The sequence below is a fragment of the Phoxinus phoxinus genome, assembly GCF_949152265.1.
Source record: "Phoxinus phoxinus genome assembly, chromosome: 20".
Classification (NCBI taxonomy): Eukaryota; Metazoa; Chordata; class Actinopteri; order Cypriniformes; family Leuciscidae; genus Phoxinus; species Phoxinus phoxinus.
The window spans coordinates 5,244,735-5,267,059 of record NC_136895.1 but is presented as its reverse complement, the minus strand read 5'-3'; the positions used below and the strand labels follow the sequence as shown (position 1 = coordinate 5,267,059).

General features: G+C 39.1%; 1 protein-coding gene across 4 annotated transcripts in view; it reads left to right on the top strand.

Annotated features, from left to right (window-relative positions):
- Positions 1-20,976, top strand: part of atp11b (ATPase phospholipid transporting 11B) — a 66,210-nt gene extending 45,234 nt beyond the window's left edge. The window contains exons 26-31 of one of the 4 annotated variants that reach the window (XM_079592268.1): positions 1,854-1,919; positions 1,996-2,099; positions 4,113-4,278; positions 8,702-8,829; positions 15,104-15,237; positions 19,619-20,969. In XM_079592268.1, coding sequence (XP_079448394.1) covers positions 1,854-1,919; positions 1,996-2,099; positions 4,113-4,278; positions 8,702-8,829; positions 15,104-15,206 — 567 coding nt within the window. In that variant the 3' untranslated portion in view covers positions 15,207-15,237; positions 19,619-20,969. Of the gene's footprint in view, positions 1-1,853; positions 1,920-1,995; positions 2,100-4,112; positions 4,279-6,802; positions 6,889-8,701; positions 8,830-15,103; positions 15,238-19,618 lie in introns of those variants that run through there. The other 3 variants (XM_079592270.1, XM_079592271.1, XM_079592269.1) reach the window with 3 other exon arrangements.
- The last annotated feature ends 1,349 nt before the right edge of the window (positions 20,977-22,325 follow it).

Genomic DNA, 22,325 nt, shown 5'->3' with positions numbered 1-22,325 from the left:
CACACGTGTACCACACTGTTCGGTGTCCGTGGATGTTGGCTTTTACTACTTATCCATATTCTCTCTCTTTTTCTGCTTCTCTTTCTCTCTCCTGCTGTGCATGCTCTCAGATTTTGCGAGCTAACAGGCAACTGGTAAGAGTCGAGTGGATTCCAGTTGATGCATGTGTCTTTTCTAATGACCAGCTGTCTCTGTGGTTTGCTTTAGCACGAGTGGCTCTGATCTGTGTTCTCTTGATACTCTGCCATCCTCTATTACCACAAGTGTTGGAAGCGCTGCCTCACTCGCCTTTTGCATGACAGCAAATGGCTTCCGACACGCCGGAATCTCTGATATAAAGCGATTGAGGGCTTATCACGAATTTATAGCCTCCAGATATTTAGTTTGCAGAGTCGCACTAGGGGTGGGAAACACAGGACATGATACATGGCTCACAATACCGATAATATCACGATACAGTAGGGGTGTAACAATATATCGCAATACAAAACTGCAACATGTATCGTGGATAGTGACGATATATATTGTGTATAGTTCACCCAAAATATCAATTACTGTGTGAGGAAATAAATTCAAGTTTACAGAGATTTAGTGTCAGGACTACATTAAACTACTATATATAATGTTGAATATAATGTATAATGATGCAATGCAATTGGTAATACCAAATGTCTGTTACCAGTAAACATTATTTTAAATATATCTTGTCAGTGACAGAGTGCAAACATATTTGTCTAAATAATCCTGTATTTTCACCTCCAGACATAATCATGAATATTGTTATTCTGGTGTCTAGTCCAAGGCTATTCATTTACACACACAATGTAATATCAAATGTAGCATTTTTTGTTAACCTTTTACCATATGTCTTGGAGTATCACAATAATATCGTATGGTGAGTTCAGTATCGTGATGTGTCGAATCCTGACACGAGGGTATCGCTACTTACACTGCTACGATACAGCAATTCTGCGATAATCGCTATATTGCTAGACAATCTATGATGATGCATCACGATATCTGTCTAACTGTGAAAACAAAATGCCTGTGAAAAGGTTAAGTGCAGATTTTCTCTTTATTCAAGTCCAAACTGTTAGAAAACAGCACAAAAAGTAGATCAAATTTAAAAACATTTTAAGTAAATTAAACGTTTTATGCTTATTCTTTTTAAAAGCTTAAACTTTTCTTTGTGTTTAAACTGACACATTTAACTGCTTATCGACTTGTTTTATATAAACCAGTGGTACATTTCAACATTGCCCAACCTCTTTTATTTAAACCTGGGAACATCTCAGTGTTTACCAGCTTCCTTAAAAATAAATCTGGGAATGGTGTTGTTAAAAGGTGCCGATAGCCTTGTGGTTAGCGCCGACATATAGCGCTGTTGCGCTTCGGGCGACCCGAGTTCGAATCCCGGCTCGTAGACCATTCCCGATTCCGTCCCCCATCTCTCTACCACCTCACTTCCTGTCTACTCTAAACTCTCCTATCACAATAAAGGCAAAAATCACCACACAAAAAAAGGTACCGACTTGGGTATTTAAAAAAATGTGACTACTAGCATTTTGAGCACTGTTGAGCAGATTCTTCAGCTCATCAGAGATGTCTGTGATTGGCTACAATGATCAGCGCTTCCAAAACATGTTGTAAATAGACATCTTTGACGCGTCTATCAGTGGATATATTATGGATTCGCTGATGGACGCCTAAGTATGTATTATCGCATCGCACGGAGAACGACAACGATATGTCGCCCTATAGATATTTTGTCCCACCCCTAATTCGCAACACACAACATCAACACAGGGCTAATCTTTTGATAGACTCTTTAAATATGTGTTTGTTTCTTGCAGATGTTCGGAAACTGGACGTTTGGCACTTTAGTCTTCACTGTGATGGTTATTACGGTAACGCTGAAGGTAAGTCACCGGTGAACGCCACAGTGAAGGATTTGTGAATGACCCGTGGGCTTCATGTGCACCGTTCTCTCCACAGCTGGCCTTAGAGACGCACTTCTGGACGTGGATGAACCACTTCGTCACATGGGGCTCCATCGCCTTCTACTTCATCTTCTCCTTGTTTTACGGCGGCATCATCTGGTACAGTATTGCCGGTGTTTTCCCATAATGCCTACAGAAAAACAAGCAGAACACTGCGTATAGGTTGTTCTCATGAAGTGGTGGCCTTTATTTCTAATTTTGTGCTTTTTTGAAAAGGTTAATAAATTAACTTTTATGTTTTCCAACTTCAAATCAAAAGTATTATAATATCATAGAAATTATGGGTCTACCTTAGAAGAATGTGTCTTTCCCATTATTCAGATTAGTGGTCAACAAATACAGGTGAAACTTGAAAAATTAGAATATAAAAGTTCATTTATTTCAGTAATTCAACTTAAAAGGTGAAACTAATATATTTTATAGACTCATTACATGCAAAGTGAGATATTTCAAGCCTTTATTTGCTATAATTGATGATTTTACAGCTTATGAAAACCCCAAATTCAAAATTAGAATATTGTGAAAAGGTTTTCATAAGCTGTCAGCCATAATCATCAAAATTATAACAAATAAAGGCTTGAAATATCTCACTTTGCATGTAATGAGTCTATATAATATATTAGGTTCACCTTTTAAGTTGAATTACTGAAATAAATGAACTTTTGCACCATATTCAATTTTTTCGAGTTTCACTTGTATCATTATCCCCAAACCCCAATCCTTAATATGCGGCTACAACCTTGCATTGCAACTGGTCATGTACACCACACAAATCCATTTAATCTTCTCCATTGTTTAAATGTATTTATTTAGTTAAATGTGTAAATTGTGAACATTTATAAATAATGGTCGACCGATATTGAATCTTTGATGGTCGATGCTGATATCTTAGAGAGCAAGGTGGCGGATATCTAATAAGGTATTTGACAGAACTGTTAAACAGAGATGGTAAAGTAGACGCTGTCAAAATAAAAGTCTGCTTTGCATTAAAATTAAAGTCCCGTTTACGACACATCGGCCAAACGGAAAACCACTGGTGCCGATACTGTAAAAAATGCCAAATATCGGTCACTATATACGTATGCCTTGGCTATATATATCGGTTGACCACTAATTATTAAACCTTGAATCAATGACAGTTTGTTGAAACCTGTCGACTGAACTAGTACAGTTCTACAGATGACAACATGTTTTTTTATTTTAAAAATGGGTCTCAAAACGAGTTGATCTTGTAACTTGACACTCTGTTTTAAAAACATGCCGTCCATGCACAATATTTTGACATGTATAGTCATTCTCAAAATCTTAGATCTGTTGGAAATTAATTTAGTTATTAAAGATTTTGCTTCGAATCCTTGCGCCGTAATCTAGAACGATTCAAGCCTCTTGTTAATGGGTTTTATTTGTGTCCTGTGTGAGAAAGTGGAAGTCAGGAACATTGTCTAAATTGGTTGTTTTTCCTTCTAAACAGTGTTTATTGAATTGCGTTGATTTGCTGGTAAAAACGGTTTGCTCTTACATTGGATCCGGTCCCACATGACCAGCAGCAATGCACTGGATTTTAGTTGTGCTCAATATTTGGCTCTGCCTCTGAAACAATTGCCCGTTTGCTCATTAGTTGGATATTTGTGACCCTGGACCACAAAAGCAGTCTGGAGTCGCACGGGTATATCTGTGGCAATAGCCAACAATACATTGTATGGGTCCAAATTATCCATTTTTCTTTTATGCCAGAGATCATTAGGATATTAAGTTAAGATCATGTTCCATGAAGATATTTAGTACATTTCCTACTGTAAATATATAAAACATGTATTTTTGTGAGTGAATGCTGCACAATCGTGAACATAAATGCACAACTTTAAAGGAGATTTTTTCAATGTTTCGATTTTTTTGCATCCTCAGATTTTAGTTTTTCAATAGTTGTATCTCGACCAAATATTGTCCTATCCTAACACGCCACACATCAATGGAAAGATAATTTTTTCAGCTTTCAGATGAAAAGAAAATTGACCCATGTGACTGGTTTTGTGGTCCAGGGTCACATTTGACCGCACTAGTATGAAACCCTTGTTGTTTTCACCTAACCGGAGATGTGTTCCCCTCCGTCAGGCCGTTCCTTCACACACAGGACATGTACTTCGTCTTTGTTCAGCTGCTGTCCAGCGGCTCGGCCTGGTTCGCCATCATCATCATCATCATCACCTGCCTGTTTCCTGATGTCATCAAGAAAGTCTTTTACAGGCACCTGCACCCAACCAGCACGCAGAAATCTCAGGTGAGCGCCACGCGCCAGACACGGATTCAGACGGAGAGAGAGATGCCAGTGTTGTGCTGGATTTAAGCTTTTCTGAGTGTACACTGATGAAGTAGCGAAGCATGAGGCTCACGTCACCGCATGAAATCTCACCAGCAGCTTCACCTCACCTTCACTTGAACTCACTCAGACACACCACATTAAAAATATTAAACATCTTCTGCGTATGTCTGGACTCTGGAAGGGCAATGCATCTTGTCTGGTTGAATTATGAGAATAGATAATGGCAGGTCGTGGCGTCATGTTTTATTTTTAGTGGTTGCTTTCTGTAAATAAGTATTGTGTGGAAAAAAAACTTCCTTACTGACAAGAAGTTAAAGTTCCTCATTTACGTGACAACATAATTCCTCATTTGAGTGAGACTACGATTTTCAGCATACCAATATTTTAGTAGTCCTTACCAATTCTAGTGATACTCCATGATTCATTTTGATACCACAGCAAAAACTAATGTTTTACTCGTGTCTGAACGAAAGAAATGAACCTCGTCAAAGAAGGCTAAGCCCCAGAGACACATCTGCCTATTATATATTTTTGGACCACCTAAGCAAACTTTTTGGTTTGTCCAATTTAATTTGAGATGCCGATTTGCGATTTGGCTTGAGGTATATCGGGGACTCGAAGGCAGAAACTCTCTGATTATGAGCATTCATTTCTGTTGTGTATGAGAAACCTCAAACGGCAAACACTCCATTTAAACCAAGCAGTGCGGACTAGCTAATATATCAGGGAAGTTAAATACATTTGTGTAATGAATCTGTGGCTTTAATGAAACTATAAGTTCATAGATTTTAGTGTCTTAATTCCTAGTTCCTGTTTTGCATAGGGCTGTGATGGAGTTACACTGGCAGTTGTGTTTCAAAATCAGTTTTAAGTTTAAAGGTTTAACACTAGAAATAATGCAGATAGCAACCAAATGCTAATATGGAAGTTGGCTTGACATTAACGCTGGATTAAAATAAGTGGATTTTTTTGAACAGGCAAGTGAAAGAAAGTTTTACTCGCCCGAACGGACAATTAGCCTGAATTATAATTGGCAATAACAAAAACATAACTAGAATCACCAAACCGTGAGAATGATTCTGGTTTTATTACATTTAGAGTAAGTGGCGATTGATGGTGGATAACAATATGCGTGATGTACTGACGGTAACAAGGTTGCGCTGTTGAGGCTCGCGCAGCCAAATGCATACAAATGAGCGCAGCACACACAAAGAAATTCAGTTTATAACATGTGATACAGTTAAGCAACATTACACAATCAAGAGTGCTGTTTTCCTGAATACATCACGATTGAAAATGTGACACTGATTTCAGACAAAAGTACAATAAACAAGCAGTTATTATTAATATCACTTACATTTTAGACACATTGACTGTTTTTGTTTATGTCAGCAGTGAAAAAAGTTCCAAACAAAGACCACAGCAGAAACACAGATCTCAAAGCAACACTTAACCGTGTTTTTATTACTGAGGGATTCAGTGTTATGAACAAATCGGTTGAGTCGCTGATTCAATGACTCATTCATAAACAAATGTCTCACTCTCACAACGAAACGCATCGTTTGAATGAATGACTCAATGAGGTGGCAGTTTGGTTTCATGTTTAAAAGTATCATTCTTTCTTATTTGTATATAAAAAAATATATTTAAAATAAATCTAAAAAAAAATGCATGAATTTTGTGTGTACCGGTAAATGCTTTTTGTGAAAAAACTTTTTTTTTTCAGTGTAAATTATTTAATTTATTATGCTAATTTAAGTATATTAAACTCATATTATTGATCACATTTAAAAATTTTAAATGACAGATGAAGCATACATTTAAGGGCAAAAAAAATGCCCTTTTTAAAAGTAACCCAAAAAAAGCCCTCGGGGTAAATATCACAATTATGCAGATTTAAATGTCAAGTGATAGGAATATTACTTTAGAATAAATTATATTCACAACAACCAAACAAGCACCTTTTTTAACCCGGACAAGCGAATGACTGATTTACTTGTCCGAAGGATGAGCACATGACAAGCTCAACGTCGAGCTCTGTTTGTATTTGTGCTGAATGAGAGAGATTTGTATTTATTTTAGCAATTTTTTGCCGTTATTTGTGTAGGATAGTGCGAGAGGTGAAAATAAGTTTTGCTAGTGTCTCACCCTCTTCCTTTTTTTACAGGAAAATTAAACCGTTTTCTTTCTTTCTTCCGTTGACTTTTAATCCTTACATTGCCACTTCTCCTGCTTCCCCGTGTGAGCCTGTAACTGAAGTACCGCTGCGCTGCGGTTGTGTGTCGTCAGCACTCGCCGCCCTGCGGATGACACCCGATCGCCCCGAGTGCATTCTCTCTCTCTCTCTCTCTCTGCGGCGACCGCTTGCTTCCTGTTTCCTGTGTGTCTCATTTCTGAATGTGTGTGGTGGTCTTTGGGTGTATAACTGCACATGTGACTCTCTTCCTTCTCTTTACTGACCCTCTGTGTGTGTGTTCTGTAGATGTACACCAACCGTGTGGCTATAGGTGACGACTTCATCGCACTTCAGCCTCTGTCCAGGGCCAAGAATCAGCTGGGCAAGATTAGGTAGAGTAGGAGAGACACTGTCACACTGCATGCGGCAGGAGAAACTAACACGCATTCGGAGAGGAGCGTGAAACACACAATCCCCCCTGCATGCGTAACCCGCTCCCCTGCACGTGCACGAGTCTGTCGGTCCGCTTTAAAGCAGACGTTAGCTTCCTCGTGCAGCACGGGCTTGAGCTCACTGCTGTTTGTACGCCAGCGTATGACAAAAGAAATGTTTTCCTGGACTGCATGCTCCCAAAACTATTGTGTTTTTACTCTACCAGCGAGCAGAGAAATGAGCTCCAGTCCAGCTACAGCAAGGCATCGTTGAGGACATCTGAATTTGACTGCTTGGAAAATTACAACTTCTATGATGTTGGGCTTCTAAACTTTAAAATGTTCCTCTTTGTTTCAAAACCTAGTGACTTGTGTTTGTGTGTATTTCCAGGCAGCAACCTTCTGAGGCAGCATCACACACTCTTACACTGAGATGTGGCTTTCCGTCGCAATGCCAACGAAGAACTATGTTGGGTTCCTTTCAGTGAACCGATCTAAAAAAAACCACACATTTTAATAATCTAAAGCAGGGGTTCCCAAAGTTTTCCATTCCAGGACCACCAAGAAAAGTATAATCTATCTCAAAATCCCCCTTGTGAAGAGTAAATATAACAACATTTGTTTGAAATGCATTTATTTAATGCGAAGTATACTACAAATACATTATTTTTTTTTATATAAATACCCTGCAATTGTAGTATTAGTATATAAATAAGTGGTATTGCAAGTATACTTAAGGTACACTTTAAATATCTTGCATTTAAGGACTGATATTATACAGTGATCATACATAATAGTGATATTATAACACATTTTATCGGTAAAACGGTAAATTACCGTAAAATTAAAAAACATCACACATCAGCTCCAAGATACCGGTAAACTTTGTGATGATGCCATCAACCGGAAGTGACCTCTTAAGTTGTTGACAAATCTCTTCATCCGACCCGGACGAGGAGAAGCGCTTTAGTTTCGGTATCACTCCAATTTGAAGACGTTTGTAAACAGTAAACGCGTCATCTGCTCATAATTGTATGAATGACCCAGAGGCGTTGCTCTTTCAACGGCTTCTGATTGGCCAAAATCACTTCTTACTTCTTATCACTTCTTATCGTTCTATATAGCGATAATCTGCACTCACACAGCGCATATAGCAGTAATTTACTGGTAATGGTACAACTTCCCTTACTGGTAAATTGCCGTAACCAATTTGCCAGTAAAAACTGTGTGAAAGGGGCAATTGGCACTGAGAATAAAGCTGTTGCCACTTTAACCGTTGCAAGCGAGATCAGTGCAAGAATCTGCGCGGTGAAGAATATTGCCTGATGGACAATACATTTCCCTTCGTGTGTTTCATGTCAGATGCACGTTTGGTGAACTTTGACACATAAATTTGCATCAACTGACCAATAGCAAGACTCTTGGTTTGGCAATGTCATTTATGTCGGCGGAAATTCATAATTAAGGAACTAAGCAAACCTGATGATCCACAATGGATGAGGGACTGATGTCTACCGAACCATTTTTGTACAAAGCTGCACTTTAAAAATGATAAAATGTGACCCTGGACCACAAAACCTGGTCACGAGTCGCACGGGTTTATTTGCTGCCTTAGAAAGTGCCCTTAAAATGCAAGTCACTCGGTTTCTCAACAGAGCCTTCGACTTCAGAAGAAGTGTTTCCTTGCAGTGGACGTGGGGCGGTTTCATGCTCGCTCACCTTTCTTCTGTTTTCATCCGTTCGGGAGACTTACCGCGTTGTTTTGTCCCTCCAGATGGAAGCGGATAAGGTTTCAGTCAGCTCAGAATATGACTCTGCTGAAATCGGGAGCAGAGGCGAGGACAATCGGCCACTGATCGCTGCTTTTCCTCCGCCTCTGGGTCAGCCCCACCCTTCCCCTAGGTAGTGCTACACCCGTGTGTGTGTGTGTGTGTGTGTGTGCGGGGTCATGGCGCGGACACTCGCTCTCCCCGTGATGTAACCAGGAGCGAGGGCTGCTCTGGGTGGCACTTAGCGCTGGCATGAGTCTGTGACATTACCATCATTCGATGGACTAATCTAATCTCATGTACGCATGTCTTTAATAATCATCTTCATTTTTTTTTCAACTCCATCATTGTGGCGTGTATTAATGACATCAGTATTACAGCAATCACTTGTTACGGTTTTCATCAACTTTATAAGTCACTGATTGAATGAGCTGCTGTGTTTCCATCGTGAATGAACAGTTGCTGGCAGCTGTGTGTGATTCACTAATGCTTTCTTTATTGGTATAATAGCATGTTTTTGTCCTACGGTCATCTATACACTGCAGCCAAATTAATTTCGTTAAGTGTACAGTTTTTAGTAATTAACTCCTGAAAAATGTTGGTAGCGACAATTAAACGTTTTAATTAAATGCATACAGGTAACACTCAAAAAATAGGATGTTGCAAAAGTTCATTTATTTCAGTAATTCAACTTAAAAGGTGAAACTAATATATGATATAGACTCATTACATGCAAAGTGAGATATTACAAGCCTTTATTAGTTATAATTTTGATGATTATGGCTTACAGCTTATGGAAAAAAAAAATTTCAAAATGAGAATATTGTGAAAAGGTTGTAGTTGAGTTACTGAAATTGAAACTTTTGCACCATATTCTAATTTTTTGAGTTTCACCTGTACACTGATGTTAAGCAAAACTAGTTTTTAATTCAGTGTAGGACTCCGTCTAATGATTATTTTGATAATCGTTTAAACTATCAATAATTTCTTTGATTATTTCGGAAGAAAATCTGACCAAAAATGATTACATTTTGTGTTGTCGAAACAATGTGCAAATTGAATGCTCTGAAAACAAATGGAGAGAATTTGTTTAACCAGCACATATCTGTCAAAGCAACTTGCAGGGTAAAATAAAAACTACCGTATTTTCTGGACTATAAGTCGATTCGGAGATTGACCGTCGCATCAGTCCAAAAAAAAAAAACATGTATAAGTCGCACTGGACTATAAGTCGCATTTATTTAGAAATTTATTTCACAAAATTCAAGACCAAGAACAGACATTTCATCTGGAAAGGCAAGTTATTCAGCTGCACAACAGCACACAGAACAACAGCTGAATAGTGTCCGGTGTGTTAGCGTAACACATTAACAGTTATTCAGCTGCACAACAGCACACAGAACAACAGCTGAATAGTGTCCGGTGTGTTAGCGTAACACATTAACAGTTATTCAGCTGCACAACAGCACACAGAACAACAGCTGAATAGTGTCCGGTGTGTTAGCGTAACACATTAACAGTTATTCAGCTGCACAACAGCACACAGAACAACAGCTGAATAGTGTCCGGTGTGTTAGCGTAACACATTAACAGTTATTCAGCGACACAGCAGCACACAGAACAACAGCTGAATAGTGTCCGGTGTGTTAGCGTAACACATTAACAGTTATTCAGCTGCACAACAGCACACAGAACAACAGCTGAATAGTGTCCGGTGTGTTAGCGTAACACATTAACAGTTATTCAGCGACACAGCAGCACACAGAACAACAGCTGAATAGTGTCCGGTGTGTTAGCGTAACACATTAACAGTTATTCAGCTGCACAACAGCACACAGAACAACAGCTGAATAGTGTCCGGTGTGTTAGCGTAACACATTAACAGTTATTCAGCTACACAACAGCACACAGAACAACAGCTGAATAGTGTCCGGTGTGTTAGCGTAACACATTAACAGTTATTCAGCTCCACAACAGCACACAGAACAACAGCTGAATAGTGTCCGGTGTGTTAGCGTAACACATTAACAGTTATTCAGCGACACAGCAGCACACAGAACAACAGCTGAATAGTGTCCGGTGTGTTAGCGTAACACATTAACAGTATTCAGCTGCACAACAGCACACAGAACAACAGCTGAATAGTGTCCGGTGTGTTAGCGTAACACATTAACAGTTATTCAGCTCCACAACAGCACACAGAACAACAGCTGAATAGTGTCCGGTGTGTTAGCGTAACACATTAACAGTTATTCAGCGACACAACAGCACACAGAACAACAGCTGAATAGTGTCCGGTGTGTTAGCGTAACACATTAACAGTTATTCAGCTCCACAACAGCACACAGAACAACAGCTGAATAGTGTCCGGTGTGTTAGCGTAACACATTAACAGTTATTCAGCTCCACAACAGCACACAGAACAACAGCTGAATAGTGTCCGGTGTGTTAGCGTAACACATTAACAGTTATTCAGCTCCACAACAGCACACAGAACAACAGCTGAATAGTGTCCGGTGTGTTAGCGTAACACATTAACAGTATTCAGCTGCACAACAGCACACAGAACAACAGCTGAATAGTGTCCGGTGTGTTAGCGTAACACATTAACAGTTATTCAGCGACACAACAGCACACAGAACATATACCTGGGAGGCTGAATATAGGCTAAATTAACATTAGCCATCGAGTCCAGCAAGTTACCGGTCAGCAAGTTCACCAAGCTCCCGATCTCACTCCTCATCACTGAATCCATTGAGTTCTTCCTCGGTGTCGCTTCTGAACAACTCCGCTAACTAGAGCGCCCTCTCGCGGCTGTAGACGGTAATGTTTTCTCTTGGTTCATCTCAGTCAGTATGAATTAATTTTGATATATAAGTCGCACCTGACTATAAGTCGCAGGACCAGCCAAACTATGAAAAAAAAGTGCGACTTATAGTCCGGAAAATACGGTAATAACTAAATGTGTTGATTGAAAGCACTTCATATAAAGCTTTCTCGTGTTTTGCACAGCTTGGGTCGTGCACTTTCCCCACAGCAGCATTCGGGTTCCTCCACTGGTTTCCAGATGTGCTTTGTCCATAGAAATGCATCACTCACTCATTTAAAGTCCAAATGTTTGCATTGATAAATCGATAATCAAATTGATTTGTTTTCATTATTGATGTATCGATTAGTTGTTGTAGCTCTAATTGTCACTTTTTTTTTGGACACCAAAACAAATTTTTTTTGGTTTACAGTTCAGGAGTGACTTCTGTATTCAGTACACGTACACACACACACACACACACACACACACACAGTAAAAGATTTGGTGAATCACTGCAAACCCTAGTTTCACATCTGATCTGACTGGTTGAAAGCAGTTTTCCCAGTATGTATCGCTCAGGTTGAGACCAAGAGCTCATTTGCTACAGTAAGTCTCAGTTTCAGCCACAGTTGTTCATATGAGTCTCTTACCTCTACAGATATTCAATGGCTAAATGTTATTTTTTTATTTTTTTTTAATGGCTAGCACATTTATTTGTAGCTGAGATGAAAGCGTAGTTTTTCATCTGGTGGTTGTTCATCAAACCCTCCAGCGATTACTGGACAGGTTCTGCTTTTAGATTAGAGCTGCGCGTTTAACGGACTCGTTATTTACAAGTACAGGACACGGATGAAGTCACACCGCATTAAATCTTTCAGCTACTTCCTGCATTGATTTTTAGCAGAACTACCAAGGCCCATGTCGTAATCGCTAAATCTTTAACCCAGCAAACTCAGGTTAACAAGGAAACATGGATGTTTCTCCCGTGGCTGAATGTGTTGGAGATTACTTGTCTGTCATTGATGTAGCTCATGCTATCTGTGAGCTAGTAGTTCAGTCAATAAAACAACCGTTCCTCTAGAGCTAAGTGTGCATGTACCCAAACTCCTCATCTATGCATTAGTCAACAAACACATTTGTCTCAAGACTGCTAATTCTGCAAGGCATGCTGAAGAGGGTCAAGAGGGATTTAATGTTAATATTGGTCGTTTGCATAATGCCTAGTCAGGTGGCCCGAGCGAGATCAGAGAATCGACTTCCTCAATACTCTCGCTTTCCTCTTTGGGAGGTTTTTGAGTGCATCTGATTTGAATTAATTCTTGTTGGATTGCTCAGGCTGTAATTTAACAAGCACGTCTTCAGTAATTGAGTATTGAATAAAGGAGTTAAGTGGAACTGTGGTTTCTGTCCAGGCAGAGGCCGAGGATGTCTGTGTTTCTGAAGAGACGGCATCATTTATCACTTTAATCTATTCTTTTTGTAGGTTATTCATTCTCATTTCAGAGCTCGTGTATATGTAAATCCATGCACTGCATTTATCACAGTTCAGTGTTTCAAGCAATGCCTCCCATTATTGGGATGTCCTGTATTCGAGGCTATAAACGAGTGTTATTATTTTAAAATGTGACACTTTTGTCAAGTAGTGTACAGATTGGTGCATCATTACTTTGTTAATTTAAAGCAATAACGGCACAAATGCCAAATGTTACTTTACACACCACATAAAGACCTTAGTGACCATCTCAAGTTCTTTGACTAAATCTATTGAACTGGGAACTTCAACTCAACTATTATTTTCTCAAATAAAGTTAGTGTATGAAAACTGATTAAACTAATATTTACTGAAAGGTTCGTTTAAGTTTATCACTGCAAACTGCAAATCAAAATGTGGCTTCATGCAGCTGAAAATATTGAAACTAATCCACAACAAATTTCATTATCTGTATGTAAGGTCTTCTCACATCACTTTAAACCCAAAGTTTGCTTCGGTACCATAGACTGTAAAAAAGATGGTCGATGCGTCTATATAAAATATAAAAAATAAAAATCATGTTGTTACTCTGTTTTTATAGCATCAAATAATGAACTAATACCAAACTTATTAGAAAAAAAATGACCACTTGAACATACATCAGCCGGATGAGAACTACCTTAATTGACAGAAACCTTTTTTGGGGGGAAATGATTTGAAGTGTAATTGGATGTTTTAGTTTGGTTTGAGAAGATGGGGTTTAAGACCTGTCCTGCAGCCAGACACCAGGGGGCGATCGAAGTATTTGGCTTCACTTTTCAGGTTGTGTGCGGCACACTTGCTTTTTACAGATAGGCTAGGCTAGGTTTCGTGTACAGTGTGCGTGACCAATATTGTCATTACACTATGCGCATATTGTACACGCTCAACTCAATTTTACAAACCACCCATATTATGTACGCTCAGCTTGCGTATGCGCCTTCATTTTCATTTTTTTAATTAGTTGGTTTACAAGGTGGCAACACTATGCTGTTTCATTTTTTTAATTAGTTGGTTTACAAGGTGGCAACACTATGCTGTTTCTTCTATCACAGTCGAAAGATAAATTAAAAACAAACTACTAGATCAGCACCAATAGTCCACGTTGACTAGCGCTTTTGTGAAGTGGTTAAGAGAAACTCGCTACTCTAGATTAAAAGAGTCCACCGTACATTTGTATCACTCATATCTTCTGGACAAAGATACAGTACAGACGCTGGACAAAGATAAAACGCTCTAATGCGCATGTGTCAGGCGCCTATCTATGCAACTTTGTATGCATGTGTTAAGTGTTCAATTCAAAACTGAAGTATACTCTGGGCTTTTCAGTGCTTAAATCCACATTTCTATGGGCAAAGCTGTTTAATGCATACAAGACACCGCAAGCAATTACATAATAAAGTGTGAGGCCCTTTTTAAACACCCAAAAAAATAAAATTGTTTAAATTTATGTCGTTACAAACCCTCAAGACCTTCGTTCATCTTCAGAACACAAATTAAGATATTTTTAATGAAATCCAGCAACGTCATTGCAACTTTCGAGGCCCAGAAAGGTAGTAAAGACACTACGTAGAACCAGGAAGCACTGCACTGTTTACACTACGTCAACAGCGTAGGAGAATGACCTGGAAGAGAAGAGATTATTGAATAAAGTTGTTGTTTTTGTGCACAAAAAGTATTCTCGTCGCTTCATAACATTTAAGATAGTGTATTCTGTAGTCACATGGACTATTTTAATGATGTCTTTACTACCTTTCTGGGCTTTAAAGGTTGCAATGACGTTGCTGGATTTCATCAAAAATATCTTGATTTGTGTTCCGAAGATGAACAAAAGTCTTACGGGTTTGGAACGACATAAATGACAGAATTAACTAACCCTTTAAGCCCAATTCTGTGCCCTTCTGTGAAAGTGGTGTTGTAAAATATAAAACAGATTATACATTTCGATGTGTAAAGAGTCTCCAATATGGCAAAATGAAGACATCTAGTCATTGCCCATTATGAACACCAGTGAGAAATGTTTGTTAGAAGCTGTTTTGCTCTCCATCTGTTTGCTGTTCTGGCTCACCTCTGTTTTCCCTCCTGCAGTTTATTGAGGAGTACCAGGGCATCGGATGCGTGGACTCCGTGTGCTGTTTCTCGGAGGGGCAGAACGCCTGCTCACGGCTGGGCCGGCTGGTGGAGCGCATGACGGGCCGGTGCGACCCCGCACGAGCCTCCAGGTGCGACCTCTCTCTCTCTCGCCTCTGCTGTAAACACATCGCCTACAAGCTGGAGCACGACGAGCCCGCGGCCCGGGACCAGTGAGGCCTCCAAGCACTCAAGCATTCCCTAATGATTACAGTGTAGCGCTTAAGACGGGTGCTTTCATTTGCCTTTTAATGTCACAAAGATTAGCTAGAAGTCTCTAGAAGGAGACGTGAATCTGCCAACTCATTGTCTTTCATCGTCTTCACCTTCTTTCAAGGTGCGTCCCTCTTTCCTGGTGTCCGTGTCTTCTCTGTGTTTGCAGATCAATGTTCTCTGCTGAAGATTCACCTTAAATATTGTGCCTCCATACGAGTCCATAATCGCTGAAGTCGTCTCGCCCAGTTATTAGCAAGGCAAACGTGTATAGCGCCAGTTTATGCAAGTATATGCTTGTCGAATGTTGGACTATATGACTTGATCCGTGTCATTGCGTGTTCTGAGACGTTGCATCCCTGTTGAAGTGTTTTAATCCGCGTCTTAGTCTTTGCCTTGCGTGTGTTCCTCTCGCCGGAGGGGTTTGTGATGATGGCATGCGACTGTAATGCACTCCTCAGCCTCCGCTCTTAGCGTAATCGTCTTGACTGTCTGTATCCGCACTTTGAGAAGCTACTCCGCAGTGGTGAGATGAGGACACGGAGACCAAGACTCCAGTTTAACGGCTTGAACACTGCCATTGAAGCGCAGGGTACTAGAGGAGTCTCTGCTCTGACCGGCCAACGGGAGCCGCCGGCTCATTTAGTGCAAAGAAACAAGGGACCACATCGTGAGGGATTGAGCGAGACACTGGTAACTGTAGTCTTTCGAGAGGATTGCTTTGTTCTTTTTTTTTCTTTTTCTTTTTTACTTTTAAAGGGTAACTGTCACCTAAACCTAGGCTCTTTTTGTTAATCTACCCGAGTCAAACTTTCGTGTAAAAGTATAATTAGAATGGAAATGCCACTTTTAAGATTGACCGTATTTTCGTTTTAGCTCAAAATGGCTTTTGAATGGGAGTGCACGGGGCACTTCTGTGATAGCATCAAAATCTCTATTTTTAAAACACTAATGCGGCTCGACACAACATGAGACTGTGCTGGAAGTATCACCAAGTGCTCTACACATGAACTCCAGCAAACACAGTTTACTAAAAAGAGAGGTTTTGTACGACTCACTTTATCAATTAGTGTTGCATTCGGAGATCGACTACTTTTGACTGACAAAATTCCAGCCACCGGAAACACTGACTGATAAAGTGAGTCGTACAAAACCTTTCTTTTTAGTAAACTCTGTGTACACAATGTAGTCAATGCTGGAGTTCATGTGTAGAGCCGCTGGTGACACTTCCAGCACAGTTTCATGTTGTGTCGAGCCGCATTAGTGTTTTAAAAATAGAGATTTTGATGCTATCACAGAAGTGCCCCATGCACTCCCATTCAAAAGGCAATTTGAGCTAAAACAAAAATACGGTCAATCTTAAAAGTGGCGTTTCCATCCTAATTATGCTTTTACACGAAAGTTTGATCGGGTAGATTAACAAAAAGAGCCTAGGTTTAATTTTGGCGACAGTTCCCCTGTAACTCAAAGCCTTACTGAAGTCAAATGAGTGTGTGTATCTGCATGAGGGCAGCGTTTCATACTCAAGTATGTTAAGTAATGGATGAACGCCAGAGTATGTGTTGTACCGAGGCGCTTTACTCTGCTTTATCGCTGTTCGTTGACCCTATTATTTCCCTCTCCTCGTCTTACGCGGCCTCAAATGAAGCATCTAAACTATTATACGTTGTTGCATTTATCAATGATCTGTGCTGCTTTTCTTCCAGTGGTTCTCAACTGGTGGGTCGAGTATGTTGCTGTTTTAAATTTGATAAATGGAAGGACAAACGTTTCCCATATTGTTGGAGCCGATGGCTTTGTGAGCCGCGCACTAAACACGCTTCAGACAATCTGAGTTTGAGTCTCTTGCCCGATCTCGTCTCCCACTTTGCCTCCAGACAATTCTCTACAGTCGTGTCGCATATCTCTTGTTGATTTATATCTGTGCATCACGCTGTTGGTTTGTCACAAAATCATCCGTTACTCGTAGCATGTCATCCTCCTAAACAAACTGTTTCTTATACCTTGCGCATCTTTGTTCAGTGTTCAGTGGGGTGCTTTTGTATGCCTTTGGTACATCACTTGATGTCTACAGCAAAACCAGTTGAGAACCACTGCATTAGACAGTGCAAGATATTGTTTACTATGATATGAAGCCAGTAAGCCACATGTACCCTGAATATGCAGACATTTAATGATATAAAAACGCTCTAATTTTGTAACTTTTTACCTCTTCAAGATCTTAAAACGGTTGTCTTCTTCTGCAACATATGAAGATGTACATTAACTTGCCCTCTACTACTTTCTTACACGTGATCCAAAGATAATCGCATTACTGTAGCTCCCGTTGTATTCCTGATCTTATATAGCATGGATCTGTTTATAATACGGCTGATCGTTGGATGAAGACGATGCCCTCTGGCGTTTGAGGAACATGGCTTTGCAACGGCTCCGATCCTCAAGGGCCGCTTAATTCCACTCGATTTACAAATATTATATACATTTTATAGTAAACCTATATACACATATTTTTCTACAAGTACTAGATTTATGTTATGAATTGGTTTCTACTTATATACTGTAAATTATCTTAGGTTCATATATAGGTGCCATACCCAACATATTATGCCTAGGAGAAGGTTAATGTACGTTCATGAGAATGTAATCAATGTGAATGGCAAGGATGTTGTGTTTATATGTGTTTATTGTCCATTAACCATGCCCATTAACCCATCTTGCACTAACGTTTCCTCATCCATTTCTCCATTGGCTGTGACTCTCGTCTGTTTCTTGCTGATCTTCATGCACTAAGAGTTAACCGGTTCACGAGAGATTTAGAAATATACTCTTGTAACCCAATAATAACTCATTCACACAAGGGCAAGACCGTAAACTTAGCCATGCATGCAAATGTAGAGCTAAAGTTAGCCATTCCTCAGAGGTTGTGTCGAATTGAAACGCTTTTTAAACCATCGTTTGAAAATATATATTAGACATAATACAAAAACAAATTGGTCATTTTAACCTAAAGTGAGATAAATCAGTTAAATAGGTTGTATCAAGTAATACCGAAAGGACAGTTAAGGGATAGTTCACCCAAAAAAATTTAATTCTGTTATTACTCCCCCCTCATGTCGTTCACAACACAAATGAAGATTTTGTCATATAAACTGGAGATTTCTGTCCCTCCATTGAAAGTCTGTTCACCCGAGACGAATTGCGTTTGAGAAAGTCCATGAAACGGCTCAGCGGTACTTGATGCGCGAGGACAAACCTCATTGGTTCTTGCAGAAACGTGAACTTGCTTCATATTGTATGTGTGTTATATATGTATGGATCAGTGTTACTTTTACGAGGTCTACTTTTTGAAGCACTGAATTGTTGGTGTTATAAACCGAAAGAAATCTCAGGTTTTATTAAAATTATCCTCATTTGTGTTACGAAGATGAATGGAGATGTTGACATGAGAGTAAAGGATGGCAGGATTTCAATTTTTGATTGAACTCTTTAAGGATTTTAAAATATATATATTAAGACTTCTAAATTATGGGAGGTTTTTGTAATTATTGATGCAGATCTCGATATTTAGATTTTAAAAAAAGGTGGTCGATATAATGTAGATATTCATTATACAATTTAATAATTTGCATTGTAATATATACTTAAGCATAACACTTATTTTAAGGTGGCGTAGTTACACATTACTACATGTACTTTACTATAGTAGTAAAATATTAAATTATGCATAATTACAAGTAACTAACCCTAACCGTAGCTCTAGTAAGTACATGTAGTTAATTAATATTACGAATACAATGTAACTACGTCACCTTAAAATAGGGTTACACTTTATTTTAAGGTGCCATTGTGACAGTGTAATTATACATTTAAGTACTGAGTAATATTAATTAGCTACATGTACTTACTATAGTATAGGGTTAGGGTTTGGTTGAGGGTTAACTGCATGTAATTATGCATAATTTACTGTTATTGCTATTAACAAATGTAACGAGAACACTGTAAAATAAAGTGTTACCTAAAATAGTGTAACGTACTTACGTTCTAAATGAAATAAGACTTTAAAACATTTTAATCTATGATAGAAAGGACAGATGTGTCTCTTACTTTTATAACATTGTATAAAAATAGCCTGATATTAATCTAATTTCCAGTATTCAGGTGGTTATGAATATAGAGCATGTGTGAATTGAGCTGACCACAGAAGCACCGAACTATCCACACTGTCCCCCTCACTGTTCGCAATTTCCTTGATGCTTCCAGATCTTGGAGCGACTCTGAGACCTTCTTCTCCAATGACCGCAGCATCCTGACGCTCTCGCCCGTGGAGGTGTCTCATTGCTAATGCCCCAGTCTGGAGCCTGAAGATGCCCAGCCTCGACCCCTCGTCCAATCACCAGCCAGACTCTCACTGATGTCTCACTTTAAGAGCTCTGTTAACCAGAGCGTCACGTCATGTGATCAGCAACGAGGGATACGCAGAAAAACCAAAGGATGTGTCTGACTTGAACGTTTCTGTGCTCGTAAACCACGAAACTATACGAAAAGGGCCACCATCTTTCCTGAGGAAAACGAGGGGGTCTGTTTTGAAGCCATAAGTCCCTCTTTTAATTGCCTGATTTTCAAGGTATTAAACGTGAGCAAAACCTGTAGCCTCCTACCCTAAGATGCCTACCTGTACTTGATCTGTACAGATCATCATGATGCATGAATGTTGCAGAGTTCTCGAAAGAAACCTCGTGTATATCTCGTCCACTTTCACCTCCGTCTGTCATGTGCCTGCATATCACTTCTCTCTCGCACATGCTAAATGTTCATTTCTAACTATTGCCATCAGTTAATTTATCATTGTTGCCGTGTTCATTGTTTTTCTGCTTGTGTTGCTAACCACTTGTCAAAGCTGTTTGATTATTTCCTTGTTTTGTGTGTATGCGTGTGTGTATTTAATCACGTAAGAGGGCATAGTCTGGGTTATTGTAAGGCCGGAGCATTGAGACAACCGTTTTAAACTTGCTTGGATCAACTATATTGAAGTTTATGATATCCGACTGCATGCTACACTTTGGTCAATATGTCTCAATATCCCTGTAACGGAGGCCTAAAAGTGAACTCGACATAAACGCTCCCATTTTGAGGAGTCTAGTCTTGGGTTTTCTCTTTGTTTTTGCTGCGAAGGCTAGAAATGTGGTGCCGTGACCCGGTGGCAGTTGGAGAATCAGGTTTTATGATGGAGAACGGTTACATTATGAATTGTGGATTACTCTATTTTGGTACTATTTCTCTCTAGTTTTTATTTGTATCACTTCTCATGTCAATGTTGATCATAACTGTTACAATTCTTGCGTTAAAATCAAACGGCTGAATTGTTTTGCTATATAATGCGTTATCATGGATTATATAGCAACGCAGTAAATGCCACTTGTTACTCAGAGACATTAGCAATAAGACTCGATCTAGACTGGAAATACCGGATCTAGCTGTGATGTCAATCATCCATGTTGAGGTTTCATCTTTTTTTGTGTAAACACATGTTCTTCTAATTGTACTCGCCTCACAGTGAATATGTTTATTGCTGATGTTATGAAAGTTCTATTTACGGAATAAATACATTTATAAAATCTAGCGTTTCATTGTTATTATATCTTACTATTGTTTGGATTTGTGAAAAGGGATTTTATTTTATAAGATGAAGAAATTCAGAACACTTAATTGGCTAGACGACACAAAAAAATGTATCAAAACAGAGATTATTGAAGAGTTTTACAAGAAAATATTATTTCAGTCTTTCAACTTAATTTCTTCAATGTGTTCCTTGCCGTATCTTTGTAATTATGAGTGCAAATTGTTCCACAGTAAATCCTACACCATTGTTTTCAGTGTGAACTCTATTAACCGTGTCGATAGGGAACAAGACTCCAGAGACTTCTCTGTGCTAATCCGTTTTTAAAAGTATTTTCAAGTGGCACTCTGGCAACACCAATGTTTGAAACTATCCTACAGACAGACTTGTTCAGCATAAAGATCATCGTTTTCTCCATTTACTTCAGTGGTTTGGTTTTGTTGAAATGCAAATTCTTGCAAATGTGTTTAATGGGAGAGATGTCTCGCCAGTCCACAGTCATCCTGTGGTGAACCCGGAAAATCAACCTAGCGCTTCAGACGGTGGACATCCAGGAAAACAGGGCCAACAAACCCAACTTTATCTACCAAACAATGACATCATGGTACAAAAGTGGCGGCACAAACTCCGAGAGACCAGTCTGAAAGAAAGTAGATCAAGTTTATACCCTTCATTTTAGAGGTAATTTGTACAATACAATAAATACAATAACTAATTTGTAGTGCTTTCTTAAAATCTTGTAATGAGCAGTAATTTCTGATAAATTTGCAGGTTTGACCATCTTAACGTTCTTAATCTGATATATGAATATAGTGCAAAAGTTCATTTATTTCAGTAATTCAACTTAAAAGGTGAAACTAATATATTATATAGACGCATTACATGCAAAGTGAGATATTTCAAGCCTTTATTTGTTATAATTTTGATGATTATGGCTTACAGATTATTAAAACTTCACAATATTATAATTGTGAATTTGGGGTTTTCATAAGCTGTAAGCCATAATCATCAAAATTATAAACGCAAGACTTTTGTTTTTGCCCCCATTTTTCATGAGCTGAACTCAAATATCTAAGACTTTTTCTATGTACACAAAAGGCCTATTTCTCTCAAATATTGTTCACAAATCTGTCTAAATCTGTGTTAGTGAGCACTTCTCCTCTGCCGAGATGATCATCCGCCTCACAGGTGTGCATATCAAGATGCTGATTACACAGCAGGATTATTGCACAGGTGTGCCTTAGGCTGTCACTCTAAAATGTGCAGTTTTACTATATCCATTTGCACCACAGGTAAGTCACGTCACCCTTCAACAACTAACACATGATCCAGAGACGTTCATGATGATCC